Source organism: Stigmatopora argus, chromosome 15 (assembly GCF_051989625.1).
Source record: "Stigmatopora argus isolate UIUO_Sarg chromosome 15, RoL_Sarg_1.0, whole genome shotgun sequence".
NCBI classification, from domain to species: domain Eukaryota; kingdom Metazoa; phylum Chordata; class Actinopteri; order Syngnathiformes; family Syngnathidae; genus Stigmatopora; species Stigmatopora argus.
The window spans coordinates 8,052,840-8,067,493 of NC_135401.1; the positions used below are offsets into that span (position 1 = coordinate 8,052,840).

The following is a 14,654-nucleotide window of genomic DNA, read 5'->3' on the forward strand; positions in this document are numbered from 1 at the left end:
TGGGGGGAAAAAAGTGTACTATTTATTGATTAATAGCTAAATAGACTCTAGAACACAGGTGTCAAAGTGGCGGCCTGGGGGCCAAATCTGGCCCGCCGCATCATTTTGTGTGGCCCGGGAAAGTAAATGATGAGTGCTGACTTTCTGTTTTAGGATCAAATTAAAATGAAGAGTATAGATGTATATTAAATTTCCTGATTTTCCCCCTTTTAAATCAATAATTGTCATTTTTTAATCCATTTTTTTCTGTGTTTTTAGTTCAAAAATTATTTTGTAAAATCTAAAAATATATATAAAAAAGCTAAAATAAACATTGTTTTAGATCTATAAAAAATGGAATATTCAGGGCTTTTAATCCAGTTCTTTTAATCCATTTGTAAACAAAAAATCTAAATATTACATCTAAAATGGTCCGGCCCACATGAAACCGAGTTGACCTTAATGCGGCCCACTAAACAACCCGAGTCTGACACCCTTGCTCTAGAACAGGGGTCGGGAACCTTTTTGACGAAGAGAGCCATAAACAATTCATATTTTCAAACATTATTCATTGAGAGCCATACTCAGAATTTAAAAGTAAAAATACGTGTGCATTTATTAATAATTTCACCACTTTGAAAGTAAAAAAAGTCTCAGAATTCTTTTAAGAACATTTTTTCACTGTTGCTAATCAATGAGTATCAATGAGAGTATGCATGCAGAAGAGTATAATGAAGAAAAATTATGATTAAAAAGGCGCTAGAGATAGTGTCGGCGCCACAGTGTGGCGCTCTCATTGGTGCGTTCGGGGCTTAGGTGGTCTCTCACCAGCGGTTCCCATATTTTATCACACAAGTTAGCAGCGAGCCATATACACCCATCAAAAGAGCCACATATGGCTCCCGAGCCATAGGTTCCCTACCCCTGCTCTAGAACATCAACCCAAAAAGTGGATTAGCAGACACCATATCCAAATTTGAGGGAGGGGGCTTTGTTTCCCATCACAACGCATGGCGGCTTGGGAAAGTCTCTGCTGACAACCCAAATATGCAAATGTCCTCTCGGCACGACGATAACTAGCAACCTGCCAGCCAGCACACATTCCCCTAAAGCCTTTTTCTTCACACATCCAAAAAACAAAACACAACAAACGGCTTGTTTTGGATTCACGGAAGAAAGTGTCAGAAAGTGTTGCGGATTTAAAAAGTCTGTCACCTCCAGTGCTTTCACGTATTGCGCTTGAGTTTCTGGCTTTTCACTGGACCACAAATGAAGTCCAACTCTCGTGAAATGCAATTACTTCGTGAAAAGAGTGCTGAAAAACTCCACTGACAAAATAAAAAAGGACAATACTGATCTTTTTGCCTTGTTAAAGTGGATTTCTGGATCAAATATCACCTTTGTATAGCATTGGAAACAAATATAAAATGTTAAGTTTATATTGGGGGAGACAACCTTGAGAATCCTGTGGTTCTTACTATTTTATATATATATATATATATATATATATATATATATATATATATATATATATATATATATATAAATATATACATATAAATATATATAAAAATATAAATATATATATATACACACATATATAAACACTAGTTTTAAAGTGATTAGCTAAGGTTGCCAAAATTGTACTGCTAAAAATAGTGTTTATGTAAATTGTGGCATTCAGTGAAGATGGATTTTTGGGGTTGTAAATTTAGGATCCCAAACTTGTTATTAGTAATTTTTGTAGTTGGTTAGGAATCAATGTGCTGAAATGGAAGAGAGTTTGGCAGGAGCTGACATCAGCACTTTTCCTTTGATCAAGTTGAATATCATCAACTTTATGGACAGCTGCTTGGCACACTTGCTCAATGCAGTCAATCCATCACAACGGCCATCTCTTTCCCATGCCGCACTTGCTCAAGCAATCATAATCAACCGATATAAAGCACACACAGACGCATTTCATAATCAACCACATTGCCGCATTCCACTTTGTAGACTCCAAAGTATTACAAAACAGAGTCCAACTTTAAAAAAAACATTCCACGCGCGTATTTCGCCCGGGTTAAAGATGAAAAATAAAAATAGGGCTTTGATAGTGGCGAAACAGCATCATTTTATACCATTTCAGTCACGGATACGCCGTTCGGCTTGCGCTTGGTGCACCACCGTGGAGCATGAAGAATAAATAATGGGGTGGAATCATTTCATGAATCACAGCAACATGATGCTGCTCCCCTCCTCGCTGTAATTACAAGTCAGCAGAAATGCCTGCTGTTTAATGGCGATAACTGAAATTGTGCTAACTCTGTTTTACGGTAGGAGATGCACACCACAAACACACACAATGACTCTTATATTAGAGCTAAGGGGCATTCTTAAACCCCTTTTTCAGACCAAGTGACTATTTTGCCTCATTTAAAACTCACCACACATACTAAAATGTTAATATCATAGCCAATGTGTGGCAACATTTGAAGCATGTCGGCTCTCAATTATAGTTTAATATAGTTATTACACTTTAGAGTACTATTTGCTCTTCAATAAAGAGTCTACCAATTTTACGAATGTATAGCAAGATCCAAATAGTATTTACCTGCGGGGCCAAAAAAGATCTTTGAGATTTAAATACACGCCTCAAAATGTTCCAGTGTCTGAGAAACAATGCATTTCAAACCTATTGACCTGCCACCAATTAATATTGATGAGACTATTGTTGTTTTTAATAGAAGATAGAAGTACACCCCCAGAGATTAAATGGGGCCTTGGCGCTTCATAAATAAACAGAAATAATTCTGAGTGGCTGCGTTGGGGCTGCAGATTAATTGCAGCTCCGAGCGATGCATCGTGTTTTGCTGCGCTATTGATGGAAGAGTCAGATAAGACAGAACTAAAAATAATAAATAATAAGATGCGGCTTTGGGCCGTTACACATAGCAAGCATGGCTTAAATATACGCATTTTTTCATTTACACACATCCACCTCCCAAATTTATAATAGTTTTTTAGGGATCATAGAGTTATTTTGTTGTTTTATGTAAATGATTTACATTTCCTGACCTTCCTTCTACTGTGTTTTCAGAAACTGATTCTGAATTGCTAAATGTGAAAATGAAATGATCAAAAACAATTGTGATCCAAAACTATCGGCATAACAAGCTGGCGTTCGTGTGGTAATTCCATAAAAACATACTGTAATGGATGATGAAAGTCTGAGAACTACACCACAGCTCTGGTCTTTTGCATGTAATGGGTGTTGCAACAACAACATCATCTTTCAAATAGTGTCAAACCAGTCGTGTACTCTTATATTTTATTTTTGGGGGATGAAAGTTATAGTATATATATTTTTTTTACTGTGAAATATTACCCATTGTAAATATCGCCTTGATAGAAAGCCCAGGTCCCAAATACATGGGTGGGCACTTGCAAAATGCCTATCGTAGAATATTAACGTTGGCTTTGTGGCACTTGGTTAAAAATAGCCTTTCACGACTCTGCCATGATGAAGTGCATGGCAACAGCCACAGGTTTGCATTTGTCTCCAGTGTCGAACACGGGACTACCAATCAGCCCTCCCTGTTTTGTTTTTGGGACCTAACGTGTTTTTAGCCCATGCACACTATTTGAATAGACTTACTCCACTGCGGGACAATGTTGGCTGACTCCCCAATGAGGTGAACAATAATCTTATTAGGAGGAGTGAGAATTTGATTTTTTGCCAGTGGCCGAGCGGCGGTGAGTTAGACGACCCTGCCAAAGACTCTTAGGAGGATTAGAAGGGAAACAATTATTTTCAGAACCACGGACAGCTCCTTTCCCAACCTACATGCTTGTGTACATTTGTGGTGGGGTGGCTCTGCTTTATCTTTGTATTGTGTTCATAATTAAATTTGTTGTATTTGCAAAAGGACTTCCAGATAATGCAAAGATGGATTACTTTAGCGTCATTTTAAGAGCAATTATATCTCAGCAGACGCAACTTAAGGTACGCCTACGAACCAATAAAAGAGTAGAAAAGTACAAACATCTTGCCTTGTTTGATATAATTAGATATTTGAGGGATTGTAGTATGCCTTTTCGGAGTATAAAAGTTAGTAAACAAGCGAGTCTAACGTTTTCTTGGTGGTTAGCATTGGCTAAGCTGACTTTCATCAGATAAAATTACAGTGTATGTTTTGTGATGGAGATATATAATTTTTTTTGTTATATTTTCTTCTGTGTTTTACTGTAAAATCTTTCAGAGGAAGGATCAATGAATAGTTTATCCAGGGGTGTCAGACTCGGGTTGTTTCGCGGGCCGCTTTAACGTCAACTTGATTTCACGTGGGCCGGACCATTTTAGCTTATTTAAAATATATTTTTAGATTTTACAAAATGATTTTTGAACTAAAAACACAGAAAAAAAGATAAAAAAATTACAATTATTGATTTAAAAGGGGGAAAATCAGGACATTTAATATACATCTATACTCTTCATTTTAATTTGATCCTAAAACAGAAAGTCGGCACTCATCATTTACTTTCCCCGGCCACACAAAATGATGCGGCGGGCCAGATTTGGCCCCCGGGCCGCCACTTTGACACATGGTTTAATCGTTTAGCGACAGTGGAAAGCAAGTTACTTTTTGCTCATTTACAAAATATATATATTAGCAATGATGTAATTAAAACATATATTAATCATTAGCACATTTTGGATACTGTTTTCAATATAAACAATTAATATAAATAGACAAAACCAGAAATAAACACGGTTTACAGCCCAAAGTAATACGTTAAAGTTGATTTTGTTTATCTATTAGTATAATAAATAACTGCATGTCATGTACAAGGTTAGACATCCAATTATGATATGATTTTACAAATATGCATATTATTACCATAAATCTATATATAATTATTTTGGTGTACACGAACATTGACTAAAAAAAATCCTAAAATTTAAATGAATAAAAACATGCACACTGGCTACGGCCCTAAGCAACACAAAAGTTGATTTTCTTTCATAATATCTAACTCATTGCATGCCATTGACGTCACAATGATTATTTGCAGGCATAGAAATTGAATCATAATGATCAAGTGAGGCTGGCATTTTATGCTCTTTGGCATTAGAATCATATTTCAGCGGAGCACTAAATCTTATTAAAATGTTATTTTACCATCAAAATACATGTTCATCTCAGCCTGTATCCTTGCAGTGTCATCACAAGCACGTTCTGTCACCTGACGGCAAAAAGTGCTGCAATTCCTTGTCCGCTCTCTTCGGTCCTCTCTTAATTACGCCTGTGATTTCATCTCGCCTTTTCGTAAAGGACATCTTCTACAAAGGAACGCATCCCTGCCTCTTGCAATGCTTTCATGCTTTCAAAATTGCCCTGCCACTATGCAACATTTGAACAGCGGTTCACAAAGGTCCTCTGAATAAGGATAGTCCACACCTGTCTGGAATACAGACCATTGTGTGTGGCCAGTCTAGATGAATAGGCCATGATGGGAACAGGCTACTATTCTTGATTCTTCATAAAAAAATTGCTTCAGAATAGCCCAAGCCACAGTGGAATTGGTTCACAATCCAGTTGGGATGCTTTTTGTTTTTTGGGGAGCGGGGGCAGTGGGATTATCATTTGGTTTGCTATGCAAAAATCTCTCATTTGATTGTCAATTCACGTAGTCACATATTTTTCTTCTTTTTATAAACAGGAATTGGTTGCACAAAATTAGGACTACTTTGTGGCAGATGCCAATTCGCCATCAGTAGATTGAGGATTCAGAAAAGAAATATGTACACGGAATACAGTATTATAATTGAGTTTCCTTTTCTGCAAAGTAAGGTCATTTTATATAATATCCAATACAATTTGTGAACTGGTGTTTTTTTGCTTTCTGATGCTCCTATTAATCAAACCATCTTTTCTCACTCCAGAAAACGTATTTTACTTTCTCAGCTACCACTTTGTTATTGATATTATATGTAAAACCCAAGCTATAAATATCCACTCATAAATTTATTCTATTTATTCATTATTTTATCCTACCGTATGCATGCATGTACATCTATGTGTATGTATGTATATATATATGTGTATGTGTGTGTATGTATATATATATATATATATATATATATATATATATATATTTCAGCAACACGCTTATTTATTTATATATTTATTCATGTATTTATTTATTAACTTACTTATTACCTGTCTATTTATGTCTAAAATGCCTTTCCTATTTCTGCATCCTCACCCTCTTGCTGTGACAACGAAATTTCCCGAATACGGGATGAATAAAGTTATCCAATCCAATCCAATCCAATCCAAATAATCTATTTGAAAAATTCACATTACGCAAATCCACTACTCTTAAATCCTAGCAAACTTTGGACGTGACAAATCAAGTACATATTAAACATCTAGTCTGCAATCTTAGTTCGGTGTATTGACTACGATCTGTGTCCAGTCCACTTGAAGAGAGGGCACTGGCAGCCCTCCCAATTTTAAGTTATTGAATCTTTTTAGTGTCAGAGGCGGGGTTAGGTAAATAAAAATGACAAAATACGAGAAAATCCTGCCATATACATCATTTTCAACATATAAAATGGCCATTACTGTGAGAGATCTTTTCCTTATGGCCCAGCACTTTCCCAAAGGAAGGTATAGTAATAACTAAAGAAGCGTTGTCATGACAACTCGGCAAATCCAATTGAGCCATGTCATGTCGCCTCTTTGAACGCAATGGACTCTATCGAATTTAGACATGAAAGCCAGGACCAATCAGCTGACCCCCGTTAGCCCGTTTAGCTCGTGCCGGGTCAATATTCCCTCCACTGGCTGATCATTTCCTATATTTGCTACAGATCCCCGACCCCCCCACGGATGAAACTCGATTACGATTCACTTTAATCAAGATGCTTTAGTCACACGGAGGGTCTTCGACTCATCATTTGCACTGATGGCTTCTTCAGCTCTATGGAGGGGGTTCAAACTCTAGTCCTGACGATAATTAGCTATAATATTTTTTTTTTTGCAGTGACATGCTTTATGTTGTTAATCGGGTCATTGCATTGATAGGATTGTTCAGGCTTGGGTGTGTTACGAGACAAGAGTAGGGGGAAGGATTCGTTAAAATTGAAAATTTAACAACTTGTATTTAACAAGTGGGGAAGATAATACAGTACATCCCACAAAAGCCCAGTTGATGCCTTTCTCGTAAATGTAGCGGAAAGAAGTGCATCTTTGGAGGTCAACATAGTTAGTTGTGTTTTTTTTTTTTTTTACGTGTGAACATACACACGATTGACAAATCCGCCTGACCTTCATGCATTTTTATGAGTCTTTGTGAGAACTCAGATTCTTGCATAGGCAATATGGATTAGACGCTTCTTGTTGAATGTAAAATACAAACAAGCTTTTGGGGACTCGTCTCATCTGTGCTCTTGTAGACTGCATTAGGAAAATAATGGGGATGAAGAATACACTCATTATTCTGAAGATGTTTGATCAAGCTACGAAATTATGTTTTATGGGATGTTATCAAACGTTGTTGGCATTGTTATCACATGCAAAATGACTTTTAAAAATTCTTTAGGTTCACCCATCTGTCTGGTGTACCGTGACCAGACGTTTGGTCGAAAGATGTTTGGTCGACCGGACATTTGGTCGAACGGACGTTTGGTCGCCGGGTTTGCTCGCTGTCAAATTATGACATAGTTTACTGTTGATATTTTGATATGAGATATTTAGATATTAAACTCACTCTCTCTCTCTCATGATTATAATTTTGAGAGCTGGTTTCAACAGTAACAACCCGGCGACCAAACGTCCGCTCGACCAAACGTCCGCTCGACCAAACATCCGGGGACCAAACGTCTTTCGACGAAACGTCCGAGTACCCTGGTGTACACGGCTGAATATGACAAAATGTTGTAGGCTGTGTTCTTGTAAATGGACTGAAATACTGAAGCAAATATTTAGAAGAGTATAAATGTTAGCAAATTATTTATATGACGATTGAAAATATCTTGCTGTTGGCAAATCATTAAAAAAAATGTTGTGTTTACCACTTAGCAATAACAGCCACAACTTGCGGTTTATTTTTTTAAAAACTTCTCCGAATTGATGTTTATGGAAATTGTGAAAATTAAATTGCAACTAAGTAACTCCTAGCATGAAATAACAGTCCTATCAAAGTATTTAAATAGAACATTTCTTCAACATTTTGTGACATCAGTAATTTTCAACGCGTTTTAGTGCACATGAAAAGTTAGTTATGTGAAAGCTTCGAAAAAAGGCGAGACCGATGATGTAATGATGCCATTTTAAGAAGATTACATGCAAATCCTCATCAAAAAATAGTGACTTTAAGAAAGATGAATTAAGGCAATCTCTTACCGTCCTGTGCATCTTATCCTCCAAATCCTGGTTGATCCTTTGCAGGGCCGCATAACTGCTTTGGATCCTAAACAAACAAAGTTAAACAATTGCACCATATTAGAATGCAAAGCACAACATATAAAAAACGTTAATAGTGCTGCCCTATTTCTGCACACAAAGCAGTAATCTGCGCATTTATTTATTTATTTTGATTTTTTTCTACAAAGGCAAAACTTCAGTCGCAGATTTTCAACGGATGAGATTTGCGGCGCCTGCTGCATCCGAATGCAAAACTGTTCCAGATGAAACAGAGTCAATTGATGGTTTGCTCAAGTACCGACGGAGGAAGAATTATGTGTAAATATTTAATGATCAGACTTCAGTAAGCTTGTGCAGCTTCCTTGAGTTGTTCTGTTTACTTTTATTCTACTTAAACACAACCTAAAAAAAAAGAAGCGCTTTATTTCCCGGGTTTTACATGTTTATGTTTTAGCCCGCTAAGGTAGTAGCAAACGTTCACAGTCTTAATGGAGGCTGAGTGCCGTACTATGAAACTCGTGATCTCGGTGGGAGGTTAATCTTTATCCTCCCCCTCTTTATGTACCGAAGGCTTGTTTATGAATCCATGAATCAACCCCACAGATGATGAAATAACGACATGAGAGGTTGAAGATGGCGAGTAAATGAATACAAAACGGATGCGGTGACGGGTAGGAAGGTACGAAGCGGCGTGGCTAAATTGATGGAGCTCAAACAAGTGCGGCGAGAGAGGCCGTTACGTCGATGACTTCTCGTTTGCGACGAGCATTAAGCGGAAGAACTCTTAGTGCTCCTTGTTGATGGAAGATTAAACCGTATAATGTTATTTCTTCCTCCCCTGATAATATTATCCCGTTGCTAAATTTAACTTACAGCCGGCGGGATGAGATCTTATCCCCACTTTCTCCACTGAGGTTTTCTACTTCAATTAAACCTAATGTACTAAGAGTCGTGAAAGAAAGCACCTCTGTATTTGTGGTGACATTAGTTGACCTATAGAATAAATAATGTGTCGCACAACCATGTTCTCAAACTAGGGTCCCTGGAACCCTGGGGGGTCCATGACTATGGGTTTAGGGTCTGCAAAATCTTTGGCAGTAATGGTTTTGTTATAAAATAACGTTACTTCATTTAAAAATCTAATTAATGCCATGTTCAAAGAACTCAAATCAAAAACTATCTTTCCAAATTGAATCTATTGCTTTCAATGCCATGGAATGATTTCAATTGAGTATTTAACAAGTTGTGCACCTTGATTTATGACTGCAATTTATTTTATTGTGCTGTACCTTTTTAAGTGTATAATGTTTTTATGTAAGGTTTTTATTTTTATTCTAATTTTGCTCAGTGGCTGCCATTAACGAGCGCAGGCAATAAAGTAAACACTATTTTTTTAAGTCGTGGCCTTAATCAAAAGGTTTTTCTGTATATTTAATTAGTTTTATTAGCATTTTTGTATTTATAAAATGATAGAGATTTATAGAAAAGATACATACACAATATTTTTGAGAAAGAATAATTAGATTAAAAACTAAATTATATATTATAAGAATAATTGAGACATTGTATGTGGAAATCACATTTTTGCTCATGTAGGCTACACTGGTATTCTAAATATTAACATTGTGGCCTGTATGACCCAAAATGTTTTTTTTAATTCACAAAGTAATTTTGAGTTTTATTTAACTTTCAAGTACAAAGTTCAAGTACATTTCTTTAGCTCTAATTTGGACCTAAACTGTCTGTTCAGTACTTTTTCTTTTTTGCACTATAGAACCAAAGTAATGGCATCAAACTTCCATCTATGTTCTAAACTAGCTCAACTGACATTGTTGTCAACGCCGCTATTGCAATTAGTTTGCGATGAGGTATTTCACTCGCAAGCCCAAATCAATCACCTGAGGTGAAAAGCGCTACAAATATCTCTCTCGTCTCATATTGTACGATTGTGAGTGATGTTGGTGTCATTGGAAGGGAATGCGGGGCAATTGTCCCTTTCTGACTGATGATTACACTTGGGGACAAAGCAATCCACAATTAGGATTTTATTATTATTTTTTCAACCAATACTGTCTTATCAACCACAAAGTGTTTGTGTGCCTATGGTAATTATGGCTGACACAGGTTGTAAAGAACCAAGATGGCGGCTTGCAATGCAGTTACGTACATTGTGTACTTTTATATGTATTGTATGTGTTATTGTTACAGTGGCATACAATAATGTTAAATATATTCCACTACGACTTCAACTAATGAGTGTCTATGGAGGAAAAAAAAATGTATCACTGTCTACTTATTGGGCAGCTTTTTTTTTTCAAATAATTATGGTTGATTCATTTATTATTTTCGTCTTGGAGCACTTAGTTAGCATTTGCCTGTTAAAAGATGCTATATATATTAATGTGTCTTGATTCTAGTCATTATGGTGGTGCTTAACGAGCCAAATATTTTACTAATTGGACTCTTGAGCAATATTTTTCTATTTTAGGATCGCTTCTACATACAAATAAAATGTTAAAATATCTTAAAACGAATCCTAACATCAACCCCATTCGCCTTTTGTAATGTAATTGCGGAAATGGGAAACCTGCATTCTTCAATTTGGAGAAATCCAAGTGGCCAGAACACTTTTCTGAGAGCTGACAGCTTTAATCTCCAGTATCTGATCTTAAACATTCTCTTTGGAGAGTAGCAGAATATAGAAATAAGCAAGGGGACTTTGAGGAACATGTGCAAGATGTGCAAAAGAAATATTTGACAAGAGGCTTCAATAAGAATGTTTTGGATCTGACATACTCGAAAGCAAACAACATGAACAAAAAGGATCTTCTAAAAAAAAAAACAATGAGACAACGGGTCCCATTTTTTTTCCCCAACGCAGAATAAACATTTCTCATAATCTGTTAAGTGAATCTAGTCTCAGCGCCTTTTCCAGGACTTTCACTCACTTGGTTAATAGCCACCTTGCAGCAAGACAATCCATTTAGTTAAAAAAACAACAACAGAGCACTTTCCACCAATGATGGTAGTAACTATTGTAGCGCCACTAAGAGATTAAGGAACACATTTCCGAATACACAAGGATGCAATTTGTACTCAAAACATAAATTACCCATTGGCTAAACAATATATAATACACCTTAAACTGAATTGAACTTCTCTTAAAACGACTATTTGGATATACACATTATTGCCATTGGTTAACCTGAATGGAATTTTCACCATGACCATCATCACTTTAAATCTATGCCAAGATCCAAGAGATGTCCAATTTATTTTAACCAGGAGGGTTGGCAGCGAATGAACACCTACTTCAAATGAATAGACATCTACGAGTGATAAACTAATGGAAATTCACAGCAGAGCACCGATCAAGCAAGCTCTTGTTTTGAAGGTCCTATTTTAACAACCAAACTAGTATCATTTTCTTTAAAATAAAAATGGCTGTAGTACTCGCACGCACCTGCGCAGCTTCTCCGTAAACTTCTCCAGCTCCTCCTGGGCCCGCCGCAGTTCCGTCTCCAGGTACTGACGGGTGGAATCGAACTCGCTCTCCACCATCTCTAGCTTGTGCGTGGCGTACGACAGCCGCTTCCGGAGGTCCTCTTTGTGGTCGTGGAAAGAGCTGAGAGGGCAAAGCGTTTGCTTGGAGTCACAAAGTTGTTCATTGACAGCAGCACGGAAGAGTAGGTGGAGTGAACACGAGTAACATTTGTGTGTGTGTGTTTATGGGTGGAGTGTAATTCAGTCTGGATGGAAAACAAGAGAGAGAGAGAGAGAGAGTACCATGCAGGGGATGGATGGATGAGGAATACTAAACAGGAAGCATTCACGGGGAGGGAAACAAGCTCGCGGAGGTATAATGCCCGTTTCCAGTGCAACAACTCTCCTGTTGAATCGTTTCTAGAATAGAAAATAGTCCCTGACCATGTGCGAGTCAGAAAGCTCGCCTCGTTTTACTGTTATTTTTTTTAGGTACGCTTGCTTATTTTTTTTATTTACGTATTAGTAATTCATTTTCAATGTTTTTTTTCACCTTTCTTGGGCAGTCATTTAAATAATTGGTTGTCTATAAGCAGAATAACTTAAATGGGGAAAGTGCAAATCTGGGAGATGTCGTGACCGGATGATTCGCCGAAAGACGTTTCGCCGATTGGCGAAACGTCTTTCGGCGAATCATCCGGTCACGACATCTCCCAGATTTGCACTTTCCCCATTTAAGTTATTTAAGTTAAGTCATCCGAGTACCGGGAGATGTTTAGCTTTATGTAAAAACATGTACGCGCTATTGTTGGGGTTTTATTGTAAGTGCGTGATTGACACCATCTTGTGTCGCATGGCCAGACACGCCTCCATTTCCAGACACGTTCCCATCTTGCAAGCCCCAGGCAAATATAATTGACCCTGCCTGGAGCATCATGCCTGTGTCGCCCATATCAATAACCAGCCACGGAGATTTGCCATTCTGTGCGCAAGTGGCTGAACAGGAAAAAACAATAAATTAAAAAAAAAAGCACCCGCTGTTTTGCCGCGACAACTGTAACGCAAAACACTCAGCTGTCCCCCATCTGCAAGTGGCGTCTATTTAATTAGCATTAATCAAGTCAGCACGAGCGGCCTTTGACGTTTTCCACGGTTTGGCTTGCGAAATGCGACGGCAGGCGGCAATAACAAATGGCCACGTAAAGATGCCGCATTAACATAAAATGACTTTTTAATGGCAGGGAAACAACCCCAAGCCCCACCCCCCTGTGGTGAATACATTCCCATTGGTCCCAATGAGTGGAATGGATTCCCTCTCCCAGTAATGGAGAAGACGTTGACTGGTCTTACCTTCGTTTTTGATGTTTGCAAGCATTTCTCTGGCTTTTGAGGGCTGTTTTGCCAATGTATATCTTTTTCATAGCTTTGTGTCTGCTTCAGCTCACGCGTGTGACATAAGTTGCTGCTGCCAAGCTTGAACTCTAACCATAAAGGGAATCTTTTAAGTTTTGCCTGGGGAGACAGACACAAGTTGGCTATCTGCAATGACCCTGGCAAGAAAGCAGAGAGGGGAAACAAACAAAAACGGCTTTGAGGCGAAACATTTGGTTGTGTTGAGTAAGGAAGATTGGTCTTTGCAGTTGTTTTCACTGTGTATCTAAGCGCCTGAACACTTTCTATGGGATTTATACTTTGCCAACAACATTTACAAGAAGCATCAATGAAAGAAAAACGAGCCCTCACATGAAAAGACTGATTACATATCGCAAATTGTTGACGGGGAGTCGGACAGAAGCTGACTTAAGCTAACCTCCACCAATGAATTACAAGACAGAAAATACATTTTTCTCTTTCAAGGCGTCATTTCATAAAAAGAGGCACGCAGCCTGCAGACGTGTTGACCGATCGATTGGCTGAGCACAGAGGTTATTTCTTAATACATCAGCGTGATTTTCAACGTGTGCACCTGCATCTCTTACGGTGCCTCGTCTGAACCTGATAACCGCAGCTAACATCAAAAAATGGAAAGTAACCATTTCCTGCAATTTATAAGTTGGTTCATCAAAATGTGGCCAGTGGAAGAATCCCTCGTGGCAACAAAATAGCGGCGCAAACTACTTTTTGTCAATACTTACTGGGTTACCCAACACAAATTCCTAGGACTTCTTGCACCTGGCCCTGTCGCACCCTAATCTATCTTATCTTCTCCAATTTTCCATCCTAATGTTTTTTCTAATGTCCGGTAGCTTATAAATGTTATTGTGTTTAACGAATTAGCTTGATCATGTTATGTCATGTGTTTAATGCTATGGTACATTCTGTTTAGCAGTTAGCAGCCATTTTGGCTGACCTAAGGCCAGCTGTTTTTTCTTCTGAGTGTTATCTAGGCAAATGATCTGTCCTTTGTCATGTGACTTCAATTAATGGGACTCACCAGAGTTCCTTACAACGGCGAATGTTGGTGAGGCCTCTCCAAAAATACCATGCTTCTGAGTGTTTCTCTGTAGTTATAATAGACAAGTTATCCATAAATAAAGCAGAGTTCTACTCTAACAATATTTAATTATGTTTTTCTATCACAATTTACATCTGATGTCTCTCTCTCGAACCTTCTTCGGTCCCGCTGCATTTTCTGAGTATATAACTCAATAAAAACAACCACAAAAAAGTATTCCAAACTCCCCACTGGCACATTAAAATTGTTTCAGCATTTACTGTACTGATGAACAAGACAGGAAAAAATACCAAGAAAAACCAAACAGCATTATTTTCCGG

At 37.8% G+C, this 14,654-nt stretch overlaps 1 protein-coding gene across 8 annotated transcripts in view; it reads right to left on the reverse strand.

Annotated features, from left to right (window-relative positions):
- The window catches only part of begain (brain-enriched guanylate kinase-associated), a 77,351-nt gene that overhangs the window by 20,220 nt on the left and 42,477 nt on the right, over nucleotides 1-14,654 (reverse strand). For 5 of the 8 annotated variants that reach the window (XM_077620914.1, XM_077620920.1, XM_077620919.1 and 2 more), the window contains 2 exons: nucleotides 11,860-12,021; nucleotides 8,376-8,442 (listed from right to left, as the gene is read on the reverse strand). In XM_077620914.1, the coding sequence (XP_077477040.1) occupies nucleotides 8,376-8,442; nucleotides 11,860-12,021 (229 nt within the window). Of the gene's footprint in view, nucleotides 1-8,375; nucleotides 8,443-11,859; nucleotides 12,022-13,229; nucleotides 13,430-14,654 lie in introns of all 8 variants that reach the window. The other 3 variants (XM_077620916.1, XM_077620917.1, XM_077620918.1) reach the window with 2 other exon arrangements.